The sequence below is a fragment of the Drosophila miranda genome, chromosome XR, assembly GCF_003369915.1.
Source record: "Drosophila miranda strain MSH22 chromosome XR, D.miranda_PacBio2.1, whole genome shotgun sequence".
NCBI classification, from domain to species: domain Eukaryota; kingdom Metazoa; phylum Arthropoda; class Insecta; order Diptera; family Drosophilidae; genus Drosophila; species Drosophila miranda.
In genome coordinates this window covers 2,050,618-2,068,913 of record NC_046674.1, presented here as the reverse complement: position 1 = coordinate 2,068,913, position 18,296 = coordinate 2,050,618, and the positions used below count along the sequence as shown (strand labels likewise).

Here is an 18,296-nt window from a genome sequence, read left to right as displayed (position 1 = left end):
CGCCGCTCGTCGGCTGTCGCTTGTTGCTTGTTGCTGAACGGTTTGTTGAACCGGTATTCCACATTAGTGGCAGTGGCAGTTGCAGGTAGCACACACTACCACTGCGTCTGCGTCTGCGACGGTGACTGCGACGGCGACGGCGGCGGCGACAACGTCAGCGTCAGCGTCAACGTGTTGTAACTTAACTTAACTTAACTGGTCGACAAAAAAAAAAACCATCAAACCATGCAACCAACCAGCATTTCAACAACCTACTACTACCTCCTCTGCACCATTACAGATCGATCGTTCCACTAATGTTTCGCTGCTTTAGATAGTCCCCTGATAAAAAAGTAATTTTTGGGGTAATTTTTATTATAATACTTGCCTCAAATGGTAGTCGGATTAGCTCTGGTCTGTGGAGATTTTATGTGTTGGCTAATGGAACTTTTACGAAGAAATGGTGGAGCCTGGAGCTCTGGGAGAAGCTAAAGATTTGGGATTCCGATTTGCACATTTTTAAACGATAATTGAAATCTTCATTTAAGAAAAGCCTTTAATGTAAGCTCTTCTGTCGTCTCCTGATGCCGTAAAATGTGCAGTCAAATAATAACACTGTGCGACAGTGTTTTTGTATTTTGGACGAGACAAAAATTAGGTATTGTATTGGGGGCCACTCATAAACAAAATTTGCGATATAACTACCTCAACAGCCGTGATCACTCACGGAACAGTTGATGGGTTGTTAAGAGAATTTTATGACTCTTTAGGACTCTTCATTCTTTATTCGATACAATGTGTATACTAGAAAATACATAGCGCCACAGTTAAAGTTTTCTAACATTTTTAGTGTTTCTTCAGGTTTTAAATTTGTTCTTTAAATATTCAGCTGGTTGGTATGATACTCTTTTGAGACTTTAGTTCTTTCAGTTGTCCCCCAAATCAAAGTATTCCGACAAAAATGGAACACCACAAGAGCCTTTCATATCTCAAGCATCCATTGTCGTCAGTTCATTGCTTAGTTCTCCGATTTTCATGGGGTTTGCTCTTCAATACATACCTTTAAAAAAAAACATTTTTTTTCTCTCTAATTTCTCTGAAATTTAACATGAATCGTGCTCCTAAAGTCAATCAAACTGGTCAACTGTTGGCTCCAGCCCTTCAGAGCCCCAATAAAAGTGCCACCTTGCAAGAGGTTGTCGACCATGCCTTGAGCTGGGTCCCTTAATGCGAGATCCACTTAGATATCCTCAGTATCTCATACATGTAATGGTCTTTTTTTGCAGCGCGAAGTTTGGAAGACAGTAGAGCACAACCTCACTGAGTAGAGTTCGGTGGAGAATGGTGGCTCGTTTCTTTGTCTCAGAGACCGCTGAGGACGAGGCTCAGAAGATACAGGCCATGATTGAGGACATTCAAAAGCGTTAAACCCCGTCGAAGAATAAGCTGTTCAGACCATCGGCCCCTTTATATTCCGTGCACAGCTGAGGGCTTGGCGAAGATGGAGAAAAAGCCTTTACTCTTTAAGGCAATGGCGCTCTCTGTCCTGTCCTTTACTCCTAAGTAGAGGTACTGGCAGATAAGGCATGCCCAAGCCACATCTCCACAAGATCAGATAATCCAATTGTTATTTATATCAATTTTATGGGTCTTATAAGAGTACCGTTTGCGGTAGCACTCAGTGCTCAACCCCAAGTACTCCGTGGGTCTTCTACCTTTTGAACATTTCAAATTCAACAAAGGATCTCCAGCTCTGATGAATGTTGCTCACAAAGAACCCAAAGTACGCTCCAAAAAAGTACAAAATTTCAGTTTATTTTGCATTTAAATTAAGTGCACAAATACTCTGTTTTTTTTTTTGAATTTCTGGCGGTCCCGTGGTGACTGTTCTTTTGTTTTCGGTTCTTTCAACAATTGGCCCAAATTCGTGCCAGCCTCACCCTAAAATCTGTTTTGAGTCATTGTTAGTCTGTAATTCTGTTGACCAAAAGAAATCCAAATGCAATGTAAATTTTGTTGTAATTATATCAAGGAACCCTCCACCCCAGTCCCAGCCTCAGCCCCCAACCCCAACCCCTTTGTAACCACAGTCCCCAGTAAAAAGCAGTTCAACTTGTTTCTTACAGCTCCTTATTGTTATTGTTTTATTGTTTTTGTTGTTGTTGTTGTTGTTGTTGTTGTTGTTTAATGCAACTGGTTCGATTGTATCATAAGTTTTTTACATTCTCTTAACGGGGCGGAGCCTTGAGATGTTGCCTGCTGCCTGCTGAACGCTGAATCGAATTACAATTCCGCGAAAGACAGAAAACCGATTCCACTTCGTGATTGACCTTGGTTTCAGTGGATTGTTGGCTACTGGGTTCGGTTCGGTTCGATTCAGTCGATCCATCACCATCACCATCACCTGTTTATAGGATGAAAAAGTTCACCACAAATCGAAACACCTTGCCGAGAGTGCTGTTCGAGGCGGCCCGCTCGGCGGTGTCCTCCGGCAGCTCGGCGCCCTCCACCAGATGGGCATCCAGTTGGGCCTCCAGTTCGGCGCCATAGCGTATGATATACCACTCGGCCACCAGATAGACGATCAGCGTGAGGAATGCAAACTTTAAGTAGATCTTGAAGACGTCCAGCACATGGAGGCACACCTGATGTAGTATTACCCATAGATCCATAATGTTTGTTTGTATCTCTCTCTCTCTCTCTCTCTCTTTTTGACTCTCTGACTCTCTGAATCTTTGATCAACCGATTGCGATTATGGGTAAATGAGGTCGTCTATATAATGCCTCTCTATATAACGCTTCCTCCGGTGTCTGCTACCCTCAACCTCTCCTTTCTGCTGTCTTCACGGGCATACAATATTATGCAATTGTTGGCTTTAAGTTTTGCTGCTGCTGTGATGTGATGCTGCACATTTGGCTTTCGGCTCGTTGAGTGATGTCGCCTCCATGGATGGTATTTGGTATTTGGTCTCGGGCTCATTTGCATTCGATAGCGGTGTTGATTGAGGTTCGTCTTTCATTGAGCATTGAGGCACCTTAATTATGTTAATTTGTGTAGAGCATCGCGCATTGATTTCCTTTCTTTCTCTTCTTTCTCTTTTGAAAATCGCTTTATCTTCGGGGCTCCCTGTAGAAGTAAAACAAAACAAATTTCGCCTTAATTTGATTGAAAATTAATTTGAATCGAACGAACGAAGATGATCCCAAGCAGAGTAAACAAATTGGATTGCGAAAAATGGCCCGAAAACTGGAGCAAAAGGTGTGACCACAAAATGGTAAATGGTGAATAGTAAATAGTAAATGGCAGATTTGTCCAACGATGGAGTATACTATATGGAAATATAGTGTGTGCGCGGGTTTGAGGCAGGTCAAATTGCTTGATTAGCATAGAAAATGGTTGTTTGATTAAATTGACTATATGCTAATCGAGAGAAATATGTATATGTTCGGGGGCGCAAGAAGATCCAATTTTTTGGATGGGGGAAACCTTGAATCAAATGGAGATTGGGTAATGACTCGAAAGAGAGGAGCGAAGAGAAGGTCTTAATACTTTAAAGGTGATCTATGGGTAGGAGATCTATGGAGAGGATGGGGATGGGTGATTTATAGATCGGAGCTCTGTGAAAGGGAGTTCTATGGATGGGTAATCTATTGATTAGAGAATCCTTCATGCCTAGAAATGATATCGGTGTGTATTTTGGAATGTTTTTCTGTATACTTACTCTCTTAAATCATCAAATGTACGTATATTTCCATACAATACTCAACGTATCATTGACCTCTCAAGTCCCACAATAAACTCCTTAAATAAAACCCAAATTTTAACCTCTAACTATTGAACTCTGATCCAAAACGATTCAAATTAAACGTCAATCAATCAATCAAAGATCAATCAACCCTGATATTGAACTATCTCTTTATTCCACCTTCAACCTGAACCAGAGACTTTACGTTTTACCCCCTTTCGGACCACGCGACGCCACTGCCCCTCCTGTCAGCAACTGACGAATTGAAGAGACAAACCCCAGTCAAAACTGGCCAAAAAGAGTGTGCATCTTTTTGGATTTGAATACACTTGACAATCGCTTAACGAAAAGCGACTTAACCTTACCCCAAACGAGACAAGACAACCGGAGACCAGAGACCAGACTCTGAAGACCGCAGATGAGATGAGATGAGATGAGAGGCAGAGACGACTCGACTCCTCTTCAGCAATCCTCTTCGATAATCGCAGCAATTATACTAAGCACACAAATCAACTTCAACTTCACCGATGGACAGGCTGCTCGAAACCCGAGGAGTAGTCTTTTAGAGGGAAAACAAACCATAACGAAATGTTTTACATTAATTTCAAAAAACGCATGCGAACGACACACAAAAAACCCCAAGTTGCATTGCAAACAGAAAAAAGATACAAAAACCAGTTGCAAAAATTATATACAAAGTGGATTGCCTTCGTCCGTTCACTGGTGATCAAGGAGGAGGAGGAGTGCGAGTGGCAGTGGCAGTGCCAGTGCCAGTGCGTCTCTTCCTGGCCTGGCCTGGCCATCGGTCGAATGCAAAACTTTTGTAAATGCTGAAGTTGAATTGTCGCATAAAATCGGAAAACTCAGGGACCCGCTACTCGAGACCCAAAGCGAAATGGAGATAATGGATGGACAAGTTTCAATGTGACTGCTGGACAGGCAAAGGCAAGACTTTAAGAAGATTTCGTAGAAGCAGAAGCCTCCACACACACTCGTACGCGGACCCGTACGTACTCGTAGAGTGATGATGATGATCACAAGATGTCCGCTCTGGTGTCCGCTGACCGCTGGGATTGTGTGTGCGTGGATCTACCGGTTTTTCGAGACCAGATACCTTGAAAGACCTTCTGACATTTTGCCGATATTGTTACTCTTCTTCTTGGCTATGGGGTAGTGCCTACTTTTGGTTACTCTTCTGCGAAAATGATAGATCAAAGCCGTTACCGGCTATTACCTGGAAAATTCTCATAGCGGATGACAATTTTTAGAGATTGTATGAATGATCTATGGATCAGACATCATATGCGTCAAGTTTTTCCTTTTCTGATTCCCTTTCCGTACTTTCTAGAGTATTCAAAATTCTTTATGCCACCTTAAAATGCCTATCTTGTTCATAAATTGAATTTTCGCAATTTGTTGAAGACAATTTCAACATTTTCAAGTTAAGTTAATGAAATAATTTGTATTTTGTTTCTCCCTTCTCTCTTTCCATGTCCCCCTCTAGTATATATCTCTCTCTATCTCTCTTTCTGTGTGGATCATATTTCGTTAGGATATTTTGCATAAAATTCGCGTCACATTGTAAATTATTTAGTTGCATATTAATTAGTGGACACTTCCCACCAGACCAGCGGTAACAAAGAGACGAAACGAAATAAAACAAAAATATTGTTCAAGAGAAGGCTCTTACATAATGGAAATGGTGTTAACTCGACTCCAGTTACCAGTTCGTTGCAGCCATTATTATTGTCTTGTGGTTGTCTTAGCCATTAAAAAACGTGGCGTAGGGAAACAAAACCGAATGTGGGTGACCAACACCACCAATACCACCACCACCGGTGAATGGTCAAGAAAATATAACATTTGCCTGAGGCTTCAGGTAGGAGTGCTGCGGGGATAGAGGAGAGAAGAGGAGAGGTGTCTTTGGGCCACAAAATGGTACACAAAATTGTGTCAAATTTTGTTCGGCTTTCGGTTAATGACTGAAATTGGAATTGACTTTTAATTAGGATTTTTTTCTGCTTTTGTTTATTCGTTTGCTTTGATTTTGTTTCTCCGTTCATTTGCCTAAAGACCGTTCCGGGCCGGGCTGTGGCTCCGATGATATTTCCGCATCACAGTTGGAGGCTTATTTCTTATGCACGAACGAGTGGCATTGCGTAGGTGTACGATGGCGACGGGTATACAAGTATATGTGGTATATAATTACCGATATGTTTTGTATTTGATGCGGAAATGGCATGTCTCAGGTGTTGGCATACAAAACTTGAACTACTTCTTCAGCTCTACTCCGAGTATTTCCTCCTAATTTGAATTTGAATTTTGGTTATGCAGCTGGATGTCACGGGGGTTTTAGAGAGACAGAGAGGGAGAGGGAGAGGAGTGTAACTGGTTTGGTTTCGGGCTAAATACTTCTGTATTTAAGTATTTGTGGGGATTGGATACAGTTCTCTTTAGGCTAGTCATTACCACAACTTTGTGGCGTTTCGTTGCAAAGTTCTTGACTGGAGAAGGCTATCTTGGCTGTGGTATCCACATAGTATGCCACAAAATATTTTCTTAATAATTGCTGCCTTCCTTCACAGATCTTACTATATTTCCATTAAGCCAGAGCTTGAGCCAGTGAAGGGCGACCATTCCACTCGAGAGCTCCGACAGCCATTCCCCTTCCCCTTCCATTTGGGCCAGTTTTTCGTGCACTTCGCCGCAGCCTCAATTTTCAGCTGACTTGGCAATATTTCCACTCTCGTGCGTAACTCCAAAGAAAATAAACCTTTCCGATAAGACGGTTTCACTGTTTGCCATAATTACCGCATTATTTATCCACACTTCCGTAGGCATTTAATTTTTCTATCGCCGTACAAATAAATTATAAATTGTAAAACACGATCGGGCCAAGAGAGTGCAAACAAATGATTTTGACAGCTGGAAAGCTGCTCTCAGAAATCTCTCGCTCTCTCTCAAATTGTCTGTCGATGAAGCGAACTGGAACTGGATCGGAACAGCAAGAAGTTCACAGCTAGATAGGTGAATGTGTGAGGGGGATGACTATATAGCACCTCGAAAAGATTAGATGAAGCAGATGTAAAAGCTTTGTGAAATGTTTAGTAAATGGGAAAGTGTCATTAAATAAGGTAACAAGTATAAACATATCTAATTAGCAGAAGAAACGTTAGTGTTTTCTAAATAATTTTCCGTTGAATGCATCTATTTTCCGTTGGCGCTTAACTGACGTTAGTCGCTCGCTGACAATAGCTAGTAGCTAAGCAAGCTACATATCACCAAGAGCTGGCTGATATGAACCCACTGCTAACACTGCTTCGTTGCAGTGCTCACCACCAAGAGCTGGCTAATATGTATCGACTGCTTGCACTGCTCACCACCAATAGCTGGCTGCTATGCATAACTGCTTGTAACAGTTATTCGTTGCACTGCTTAAATTCATTCTTCTAAAGCCGCTATTTAGGCGTTTCAGAGGCGGTTATTCATTTTTCAAATTTTATTTCATGTGTGATTCCTTTAATGTTTCACATCACAAGCAAACGTTTTTCTTTACAAATTTAAATGAGTATGAAATGTGATTGGTATTTAACAATGATAAGGATGTATTTTTATATATGTATGTATGTATGTATGTACAAAAAAAAAAAGATTTGGGAAACATTTGAACAGAGTCCAAAGAAGAGGTCACAAAGTTGGCGCCAATTTTGGTTATCTTTTATCGTTTAATGTTTTTAAACAATGAGAACAACGCGTATCCGGCCAAATCAATTCATTCAATGGCTTCGATTATTTCATATTCTTCATCTAAAGAATGATCATAGTCGATGTTGTATTTGTTCTTGATTTTGCTCTTGTAGTCCTTGAGCTCTGCATCGTTTTCGAACTGATTCGTGTTGTAGCGTTGCATGCCACGTGGACTGCTGCTGCTACTGCTGCTGCCGCCGCTGTTGTTCTTCTTTTTCTGATTGTTGCTGCTGTTGTTCTTTTTTTTCTGATTCTTGCTGTTGCCGCTGGTGCTGCTGCTGCTGCTGCTGGTGCCGCTGCTGTTGTTGTGATGTGTGCGATTAGTGGTGCGATTCCTAGATCTAGTTTGGTTGCTCTCTACTCTACTATGGTTACCCCTATTGTTCTGCTTATTGCTACTGCTAGGCTTTGATTTCCTTTCGCTATTACCTTTACTAGAATTATGTTGCTGATGGTGCTTCTCTTTCTGCTGCTGTTTCTGCTGCTTCTGCTGCTGCTGCTGCTTCTGCTGCTGTGATGATGAGTATGTTGATTGAGGATTGGTACTGTATCTCATGCTACCTCTAAAACTATTTTTGGTCATTTTATTGTAGTCGCTGCTATCTAGGATTCTATTATTGCTGCTGCTGCTGCTGCTGCTGCTGCTGCTGGTGTTGATAGTGTTGCTGTTGCTGTTGCTGTTGCTATTGCTATTGATATTATATTGTGCTTGCTGAAATTGCCGCTGTCTGCCGCCCCGCTCTCTGGTTCCATTTGCTGTCCCAATCTTATACTCATCATCGGCCTCATATCATACATCGTTCTGCTGCTGTTGCTGCTGCTGCTGTTGCTGCTTGCGCTCTGGAATGCGGTAGAGTTCATCGTTGTTCTGGTAGAGCTGCTCGGAGCTGGCGCAGTTCACATTCGACCACCAATCGCACACACGAACGGCCTGATTGAAGACAGTGCCATTGGGGCAGAGGAAGGAGTACTGATGGCCAGAATGGAGGCACCAGTGCCAGACCTACGAGAGAACCGTAACACACAATTTAGTTGCAAGTTTCGATGAGTTTCCTCCTGCACAATCCTCACCTGACAACGCGTCTCTGTGTCCGCATAGTAGCCAGGCTGGCGTCCCTGGCAGTTGAAGGCCAGACCCTTGGGCACTGCATCGTACGCTGGATAGTCCTCGCCAGCAATGTAGCCATCGATTTGCTGGCCAAAAACGAGGACAATATTCATAAGTACTATACCGAATTGGTATTATGATTCTGTGGTGGGAATTATCTCATCGCTGGCGACCTTCAGTGGGAGTGCGAGTGGGAGTGGGGCTGTTTGTGGGACTGGATTGGGGTTGCACATTGCCCAAGCACCAACCAAATGAACTCTAAACAATCACAAAATTACAATTTGAAACAATTGCCACACAACGAAAAATCTAAAATGCAAATGCAACACCCCAAAAAAAAAACCAACAAAAGAATCAGTGAGTGTTGAAAATCTGTGCACTTGCAACAGTTGCAGCAAGCGGGGGCCGAAGGGGGCGAGGGGACCGGGGTGGGGGTGAGTATGTGACAACCAACTGTCAATCTCATGCGTACGAAACCATGAAAAGCACACCGAAAAACAAGAGAAACAATAAAGCGTGGCAGCCACCTCATCATCATGGATCACGACACACACGATGTGGCCGACCCGACCCGAGCCGACCCGACCCGACCAGTATGTGGCACTGTGGCACTGTGGCACCCTTCTCTGTCTTTCGATTCTTTTGTCTCATCATCCATCGGTTCCAGCCTCATTTGGTGGCATCTACATATGCAGATGTACACATGCTGCATCTTCATGGCCTATCTTGATCTTGCCTCAATTTCTAATATAAATGCAGCCCCCCCCATTGTAGTGCCCCTCCATTGCTGTTACGCTCAAATAAATCCACCTTTCATTTCTGCCTCTTTTGCATGTGCGATGGGGAGATGAGGAGATGAGGAGATGGGGGGTTGGGGCTTCCTTGGAGAAGATCTCTTTAAAAGGGTTAAAGTTTGCCTGTCTTTTCTGTTTGGGTTAATGCGGTGTTTATGCTAATGGACAAATGTCGGAACATTGCAAATGTTGCTTGCAGATTGGTTATGGGCAAAGATTTGATGGTCTGGGAATGGGGATGGTGCTCGGAATAATACTATGGCTGGCAATGGATTTATTTGTGGGAAATCTTGACGTGGGGGAGCCCTTATCTTTCACTTCTTTGACTCCTCTATAGTCCCTAGAGATGCCATTAGTTTCCAATCCATCTCCCCATAAATTTCTCTCAGTGCCCCTCTGCGGAATGGGATGCACCTTCTGTCTGTCTCTGTCTCTGTCTCTGCCTCTCGATTTCGATTTCGATTTCGATTTCGATGTGCTTGTTACTGCAGTGATTTTTCCCCCTTTTTTGGGCTTCAGCTTTTCCCAATCGCTGGCCAATTTTCACGCTAATAACTTTCCTGAGGTTTTTAACATTTTCCAGCTCCAGCTCCAGCTCCAGCTTCAGCTCCAACTGCAGCGAAAAAGAGCCCAAAACAGCAAACTATATAGACCGCCCATTGCCTCAGTAACCCAAAAAGGCAGACAGCTCCACACTCCACATCCGCCCTGTGCTCCCCAATTACTCCCCCACTCTGACGACTGGCAAGTCTCAACCTTTGGCCAGAGAGCGTTTTCCTTTAAATACCAACCAATTCGCTCAAAGCGGACGGAGAGGCAGATGCGCGAGATGGGGCCCGGGGGCCCGAGGGCCCGGGGGCCCTCTGGCATAAGAGTTTGGACTAACAAATGGAAAATGGTTAATTTTCCCTTGCATTTTCCTTTGTGTGCTTGTGTTTGCCAAGCGCGGTAACCAAGGGGTAACCAAGGCTAATTGATAATGTAACACGAGCTAGGAGACGAGCTGGAGATCTGATGCTGCACAACGAATGTTGTGTGCTCTTATGGAAGGGTTTTGTTTTAGGAACTTTTGTGGAATACACTGGTAATTGCTAGACTTCGGGTAGATGGGGCTCTTGAGCATTATTTGGACAGCATCCTTCAACTTTAAGAAGTAAAGATCTGATCAGAACTGATTCAGGATTCAAGAAGCGGAACTTCGGTCGCAATTCTCAGTGTAAAAACTTCTGTGTGGATTCTCTTCCTAAATCATATCAAAATCTATATCACAGTCACTCCTTGTAGTCAGGGCAGGAGTACCCTCAATGGAAAGACCCCATGACGACACCTTCTTATAGAAAGAGAGAGAGAGAGAGAGAGAGAAAGAAGAGTGAGAGGAGTCTTGAGGGAGCTTTTGGGTTACCTCTGGACGTGAGAAGATGTCTAACACTTTGGCAGACAGGTTGTCTGGTTGTCTGGTTGTCTGCTTCGTGTGCTGTCCCCACCCCCTGCTCTGCATCCTCTTCTGCAGCCTCTTTTTGTTGCACTTGCAACACCAACAAAAAGAAGACGATGGTAGATGCGGCGCGGCAGAGACTGAGACTGAGGCACCTTTTTGGTCTATTTTTTGTTTTGTGGCAACAATGTTATTTTTTGTTGATGTTGTTGCTGTTGCTGTTGCTGTGGCTGCAACTTTGCGTGGGAGTTTGCTGTTGTTGCTGTTGCAGGGTGGCTGTTGCACGGGTGGTTCGTGTAGATCCATATCAGCCAAGAGACAAATGGTGTGCGCAATCTTTTTACTCCGAATGAATGTAGGAAACTATCTCAGATGACACTTTTTTGCTGCTGCTGAGGGGGAGATCGTTCCCCAACCAATGAAGTTGTCAAATCAATGTGCCAGACATTGCAGCACCAAACAAAATTATTCAATTCAATAAGCCATTTCCCAAGCTCATAAAAACCCTTTTTACAGCCATAATTGCCAGCAATAAAAGCCTCAAAAGATCCGACAGCCGACGAACGACCACCGACGACCGACGACCGCCGACCATTGGGTCTTCTTCTGGGGAGAAAGACGACTCTTTGCGATGACTTACCCCATTGACACAGTTCCCTGCGAGCAGCATCGAGAGTACTCCGAACACGACCATTAGGAGGCCGAGGCAGTGGTACGTGGAGATGCCGCCGAGGCTCCACTGCCCCTGCTGCTGCTGCTGCTGCTGCTGCTGCTGCTGTCTGTGTTGCTGCCGCTTCTTCTGATGTTGCAGATGCTGCTGCTTCTGCTGCAGCTTCTGCTGCTGCTGCGGTGATTTGTTCGCTGCTGCTTCCATGATGTCTGTGATTTTTCGGGTTTTTATTTGGGGATTTTGTTGTTGTTTTTGTTTCTTTCGGGGTAATACGTAATTTAAATGTGATTTTTTCTGTTACTATCTAAAGATACGAAACGAAAATCGAAAGAAAACGAGTCGAGGATTTAAATTTGTTGTGTTTTTTAGAAAGGAAATCTTTTGCCGAAGCATCTTCTTCTTCTGCTGGTCTTTCTGGGATGGTTTGTGGCTGTGGCAGATACATAATTCGATTTTATATCTATATGTTTATTGTGACTCATCAGAGGCGGCATGGGAGGAAGGAGGAGGCGGTAGGGGAATCGCTAATGGATATTCAGGTACTGCTGTTTCTTCGGATGTTTTCTGGGGAGCTTGCAGCTGCCGTTTGCATTCACTTTTGTAGCGGGCGAATGGATGGCCTGGCCTGGCATGGCATGGCATGGCATGGCATGGCCTGGCATGGCCCCAAAATGAATCTTAATTGAGAATACCTCAAATTGTTTACATCGCATTTGATGGCTCATTCGGTTATGGTATTTGCTGTTTGCTGTTTGCTATTATGGCAGCTGCCACTTGGGAAATGTTGTGTTTATGACAGGAGTAATCCACTGGCGTTCTTTTGGCGATCATGGCTTTGGGGAATGGAAACCCATATCGAGTCCCTATGAGATCAGCGAAAAATGTAACCAAATAACAGTTCTCTGGAAACTATATTGATCCTGAATATGATTTCATTTTGCCCAAATGATGACCTGTTAAGATGGCATCTGATCATCTGATCTTCCTAAGAATCCATTTGATTTCTTATCATTTAACCGATGAAACCCCTCAGAATCGGGGATGACATTACATTTTAAATATCAATAATATTAGATCAAGGTTGGAGTAATACAAACTTTGATCTTCTGTTGTTGGTGAACCACAGGAGAATTTCCCAATCCAATTACCCTACTATCTCGAAGGAATCATCATTAAATGTTTGATTCAAAGTCGTACACATATTCCTCCAAAGAAAACAGCCGCTTTGATTCGCTTCCAGAGATAGGATTACTCTTGAAAAAGGGTTCCCAAGGGTTCCCTTTTCCTTTTTCTGGATATTCTAATCAGTTATTGCCACGATATTTGTGTTGGTCAGTTTATGCCGCACTTGTTGGGCTCCTCATGGGAACCAATTTGCGTAATTGTTGATTTCTCAAACTTGAGCACAAAACCAAAAAAAAAAAACTAATCTAAATGCCACGCACAAAACACACTCTCACTGCATCGAACAGATCGTATCCGTGTCTGATTGGGACTCACTTCAGAGCGAACTTCTTAACGAACACTGAGGCTGGAGTTGGAGCTGGAGTTGGAGCTGGAGCTGGAGCGTCTGGGGTGCACGTGTGGCCGCGTTTGAAGTTGATGCAAAAGTAAGACAAAAATTCGCATCAATTTTAGTTTTATACTCGAGAGCGCGTTGCTCGGGGTTGTCCGGGGTCTCCACGGACAGATAGATGAGCGCACGAGGCTGGCTCACAAAAATGCACAGCGTCATCATCGGCGCTGGAATTGCCAAAGAGCAACCTCATCGTCGCGTCGCTTCGCATCGTGGCCCAGGCCAAAGCCGACTCCGAATCCGAATCCCAATCCGAAGTTGGAAAACTAAATCATCGTGGCTATTGATGCCTCGTTGCTGCTTCGGGTGTCTCTCTCCCAGCCCCATGGCTCTCGTTCATGGCTAAGAAGAGGCCCACTCTCTGTGCGGCTGCCACCGGCTTTTGTTTGGTTTTTGCTTGGATGTTTGTTTGGCTATTTGTTTGGCAGTGTGTCGCAAAGCAAAGCAAAGCAAAGGCAAAAATTAGTGCGAATTTCAGCTTATTGATGATGGCCCGGCCACTGCCACTTGGCCAACTTAACGGCGATTCCGATTCCATTTAATTGCCGCCTGTCGATTGCCGCCTGCCGCCTGCCGCTTACCGCTTGCTGGTGCGAAATGTTCGCTCATTAGCGATGGATAAACGAAAGACTTAGGCAACGAACTCACTTCACTCTCGACTGGCATTCGCATTGGTAACTCGGAGGAGAAAGAGCGACAGGGAAAAGAGGGAAATCAGCAGACAAAAACAACAACAGAGGACCCACATAAGAGGGAAATCAAATAAAAGAAAAGTGGTTCATATCTATTAAGTTCATTGAGGAAACGTCCCATCTATTCTGTAGAAATTTTACATTGAAAGTGCACGTAATCATACATGATAAGAAGGCGATTGTGGAGTACCTAAGAACTTAAGGGGCATCGATGGCTTAATATTTAAACTGTTTGGATCATCGTTTCGTATATTTCAAAGAAGGTTAAGGAGGCAAATGATTTCTGAGATCAATGGATAAAGTTTCAGTGATACGGAAAGATTGATTCTTTTCTAGGCAGACTCATCGAATCTTTAAGAAAAATATGAATCGTAAAAAATATAATAAAGCAGTTCAGAGCAGAAAAGACAGCACAAGCATCACAGAAGGGAGTAGTCGTGGAAGTAGAATCAAGCAGTGAAAGCATCAAGCAGTACAAGGAAAAGCAGTGCGAGAAGAGCAAGGGACGACACGCCGAAAAGGGGAACGAAACCTTCATTTTTCCTTGTCAAAATTTGAACGGAAAATTGGCATCTGTAAGTAAAACCCATGACCTGTTGACCCCTAGATCCCATGGGGCTTCCCTCGCACATCGCTGCCCCGAAAACCCTTCGGGCAGGAGATTGTAATGTCACTCCCAGCGGATGTTACTTATGCAATTCCTGTGGCTGTGTGACAGCATTTAATTTCGATTTGAAAAAAATTATCATAAATTAAACTAATTAAAATAAAATGCTGCAATAAATTTGCAGAGCTGCTGCCTTTGGCAAGAGACATTCATTTGGTCTAGAATTGATGCAGTCTTTGGGGCCGCAGCCGCCGCTCACTTTCAAAAGATGTGCAGTGGCAGTGGCAGCAGTGGCAGCAGTGGCAGCAGCAGCGGCGGTGGCGGTGGCAATCCGGTTGGGAGACGGCTCCGACGGCTCATTCAATGCGCTTCAATTGCTTGAGAGATCGACACAGACCATAGAGACCTGGGACTGAATCTGAGACACTTTGACTTGGACTCCGGACTCCGGACTCCGGACTGCATTCTGGTTCACCTTCGAGAAAAGCAAAGCACTAGAGCACCAGAGCACTGGCAATAGACATTGCCAAACGAAACGAAACGAAACGAAACGTCTTTCGTGGCTCATGGCTTGGGCTTGAGAGCAAGTTTCGGCGGCGGTGGAATTGTGTGAGAAATTCCCTTAATCAGCGCAAGTTTCGAGTGCAGTTTCTTGGCTCTAAATTTGCAGAGACCAGACCAGAGACCAGACCAGGCTCTGAGTATGGGCATCAGCCCGCACTGCCTTATGGATAGCACTTATTATCATTGGGTGTTGGTCGTGTGTGTACGCTCCAGTGTACTGCTGCAAGCATGTTGGATTTCCCAATTGGCGGGGGCGGGGTGCGGGGGCTCTTCGGAGCGCTATCTAATGGCCCCCCCATCAATTTCCGAAGATTTCACACGCTGTGACCGTACTCCACACACGACCTTGACTTTTACCCATTTGAAGGTAGCGTCTGGGTAGCCTCTCCATCATGATCATCAGCGGCGGCAACACCAGCAACAACAGCAACACCAGCAACGCTTCTTCATATTTGAAAATTGGTTGAATACGTGACGAAAACAATGATCAAGTAATTGCGGGGGTCTCATAAATGTTGGCTTCCCGTTGGCTTCCACTCCACTCCATGCCTCCGTCCACCATGTGATATGACACTTGCCCCCAGCATAAACGCAATTTTTCACTCGGTTTTTCCCATTCTTTTGTCAGCTCTAATGCGACTAATGCTGTAATTTACTAAATTTGTTTAGAAATGTTTTTATAATTCGACTCTGGGAAGCGGCTGGCAGCGGATCCGAAAGAGCAGTCATTTGTGCGAAGAAGATCTTACATTCAGGGTCACCACAGAAGGGCTGACCTCTAGAGGGCTTGGTTAAGTACGGCTAAGTGCTGTAAACAAAACCGGATGGATTAACAGTATCAGGTCGGATTTCCTGCTCCTAATTACAGCCATGGAGTGCATAAAATGCAACTCAAAGTAGTCCAAGGTCCGCCCCCAAACTTCGGTCATCCTCTCGTGGGGTTCATCCATCTGCCCCCTCCCCCTGCCCCACAAATGGCTGCAGCATCATTTGTCAATTGTAGTTCTGCAACGAAATATCCACCGCCATCCATCCACTCCCACAAAAAAAACACACAAAACACTCGCAAACAGACCGCAAACATTTGATGAACGCATTTCGTTCTCATTGTTCTGGTTGTGTGTTCTCCACCCCCGCCCCCCCCCAACAACAGAAAAAACCAAAAATTCTCTGCCATTGCACAAATACAATGCACTTTGGGGATTTTTTGGGGCCCTGTTCGCTGTTTTTTCATGAGTTTGTACCGCGCGTTGATTATTGTGCAAATAAAAATTCTAATGATGATTTCGGCAACAACAATGCAATTATGCAAAAGCCTCGTTGGAAGGAAGGTAATTAAAGGCAGAACACAGGAAAAGACCAGAACGGAGGTCTTGGCGGAGGAATTATAATTATCGCGGCCCGGCAATCAACAATGAATATGCTAAACAGCACAGAGGGTCCGAGACGAGCCGAGCCGAGACGAGACCGATGCCAGTCGAAGAAGAACATCCTATGGAGCCACATGGCACATGCCACACATCACATGCCACATCCGTTAGTGGCCCCAAAAAAACGGGGAATGATCCATCATCATCATCGCCACCCCCACCCCCACCCCCACAGACCGCAGTCCCCTGTCTTTGTCTCAGTTTTGCGCAATGCCCGCGACCCGTCCGCCTCTTTTGACTTCAGACTCCCTATCATGCCACCTTCCGAAGCGGCACTCATGCCACCTTCCACCCTCCACCCTCCCACCTCCAAACTCCACCTCGCTGCATCACTCGCTCTTCTTTGGATCACAGCAAAAAATATCATACATCATCGCCAATAAAAGGCTTCGTTTTGGCCGCTCTTCTCTCTGCTTTTTGTGGCAAATTGTCGATGGGTTTTGTAATCAAAGTGAAGTGAATCCTCTGTCTAGGAAATGTGTTAAGGGGGATCTACCCACTTTAATTGTCACACTATTTTGTCACATTTGCCGAGGGACTGGGGATTACTGGAGCTCTGTTCGGGGAGCTTTTACCACTCTTTTACCAATCATTAGTTCAAGTGACTTTGTTTTGTGGAGCGTTTCTTTTGGCAGATATTTGGCAACTTTTAAGCGGCTTAAAGAGCACACGTGATGACGAGTTTGCCCTTATATATATAGAGTAGGTCATGTCCAGCATTCACATTTATTTTCCATCATTAATATTTGCAATGTTCAAACTACTCAACAGAATAATATCATCATTTATATCGGAAATTAGTCAAAGGTGCCACAAGCAAAAAGTATGCCAGGAAAATGCCAAAAAGATTTGATTGAATTGCCATTTGATGAATGTCTAGAGGTACATGCTTATAGAAGTGACAAACCAGACTCCAGCGAACCAAAGAACCCAAAACCAAAACCAATTACTAATTCAATGGAAAATACTTCGGAGATGATTGAAATTAATGGCAGATCCATTCAAAAACAGTGTAGAAGGCCAAAGGCAGCTCTGAACTCTGTCCAAAGTGCCCCCTGCCTCTGCCCCTGCCTCTGCCTTTGCCTTTGCCTCCATCGATCGGATTTCAAAGCAGAAACAGAAAAAAGCAAAAGGCTGGAGCTGCAGTTGGAGCTGGAGCTGGAGCTGGCAAGTCTTCGGAGCTCCGGCTGAGCTGAGATGATGATAGACAAACGCTTTGGGGGAAATTTCATACAGAAAATGCCATGAATAAAGCGAGAAAAGATTACATTACCCAGATACAGATACTGGTGTACTTATGAGAAGTACTCGAATCGACTCGACTCGACTCGTACCAAATGCCAAAGCGATAGGATAGCCACAGCATAACGAGGTGCGAACAGGGTCAGTGCTGGCTCTGGCCTGGCTCTTGCCATTGGACACCTTTTGGCTTGGAACCGACGACTGCAACTTCTGGCCAACAGAATGTGGTCCGAATTGAGTTGGCAGTTGGCTGCAAAATATTGTCATGTTTTGTTTTGGTTATATACTCGTTCTCGTACTCGAACTCCTACTTACATATAAATGTGCATTACCGATCAATGGAATGCTGAAGAGTCACATAAAAAGCATATATCGTACTCGTATGTAGAGAGTGTCACAGAATCGCAGAAAATGCAGCTGAAGTTCTCCACTCGACAGATGTTCTTATAGCAGACATATGTATTTCTGTACTGGGAAAGAGTAACATTGGAGAATTCGAGAATTGGCTATGGGGTATACATACGTAAGTAGTGTCGAGGGTATCTTTTATGGAAGAAAGTAGCTTACAGACACATAAATTCTCTATTTCGGACTATCCAGGAGTATTGACTGCGACTCTGCTACTCTCTTATTCTGGCTTTCTTCAAGCCCTCTTATGAGATTCCTCAAGTGTCATTGGAGTATTTACAACAAGAAGATCTTCTGT

At 44.2% G+C, this 18,296-nt stretch overlaps 3 protein-coding genes across 4 annotated transcripts in view; 1 reads left to right on the top strand and 2 right to left on the bottom strand.

The window, feature by feature from the left end:
• The window catches only part of LOC108151057 (helicase POLQ-like), a 53,204-nt gene that overhangs the window by 16,184 nt on the left and 18,724 nt on the right, over nucleotides 1-18,296 (top strand). The gene's annotated exons all lie outside the window — the stretch shown is intronic.
• Nucleotides 2,093-6,663, bottom strand: LOC108151070. Of its 2 annotated transcripts, none has more exons than XM_017279449.2 (2): nucleotides 6,537-6,663; nucleotides 2,093-3,106 (listed from the first exon to the last, which is right to left on the bottom strand). In XM_017279449.2, the coding sequence occupies exon 2, from the start codon at nucleotides 2,649-2,651 to the stop codon at nucleotides 2,388-2,390; it is 264 nt and encodes an 87-aa protein (XP_017134938.1). In that variant the 5' UTR covers nucleotides 2,652-3,106; nucleotides 6,537-6,663; the 3' UTR covers nucleotides 2,093-2,387. The 2 variants fall into 2 exon arrangements, with proteins under 2 accessions (XP_017134938.1, XP_017134939.1); XM_017279450.2 differs by lacking the exon at nucleotides 6,537-6,663 and adding an exon at nucleotides 6,318-6,504.
• LOC108165446 (U-scoloptoxin(01)-Cw1a) lies at nucleotides 8,146-8,693 on the bottom strand. The gene is made up of 2 exons (XM_033387315.1): nucleotides 8,544-8,693; nucleotides 8,146-8,475 (listed from the first exon to the last, which is right to left on the bottom strand). Exons 1-2 carry the CDS (start codon nucleotides 8,691-8,693, stop codon nucleotides 8,263-8,265), a joined length of 363 nt encoding a protein of 120 aa, XP_033243206.1. The 3' UTR covers nucleotides 8,146-8,262.

What these genes read in the sequence shown, in the direction of transcription:
- LOC108151070 (XM_017279449.2), bottom strand. Translation starts at nt 2,651, where the DNA reads ATGGATCTATGGGTAATACTACATCAGGTGTGCCTCCATGTGCTGGAC.
- LOC108165446 (XM_033387315.1), bottom strand. Translation starts at nt 8,693, where the DNA reads ATGAATATTGTCCTCGTTTTTGGCCAGCAAATCGATGGCTACATTGCT. An exon ending in ACACAGAGACGCGTTGTCAG is followed by an intron (nt 8,476 to 8,543) that starts GTGAGGATTGTG and finishes GTTCTCTCGTAG; the next exon opens with GTCTGGCACTGGTGCCTCCA.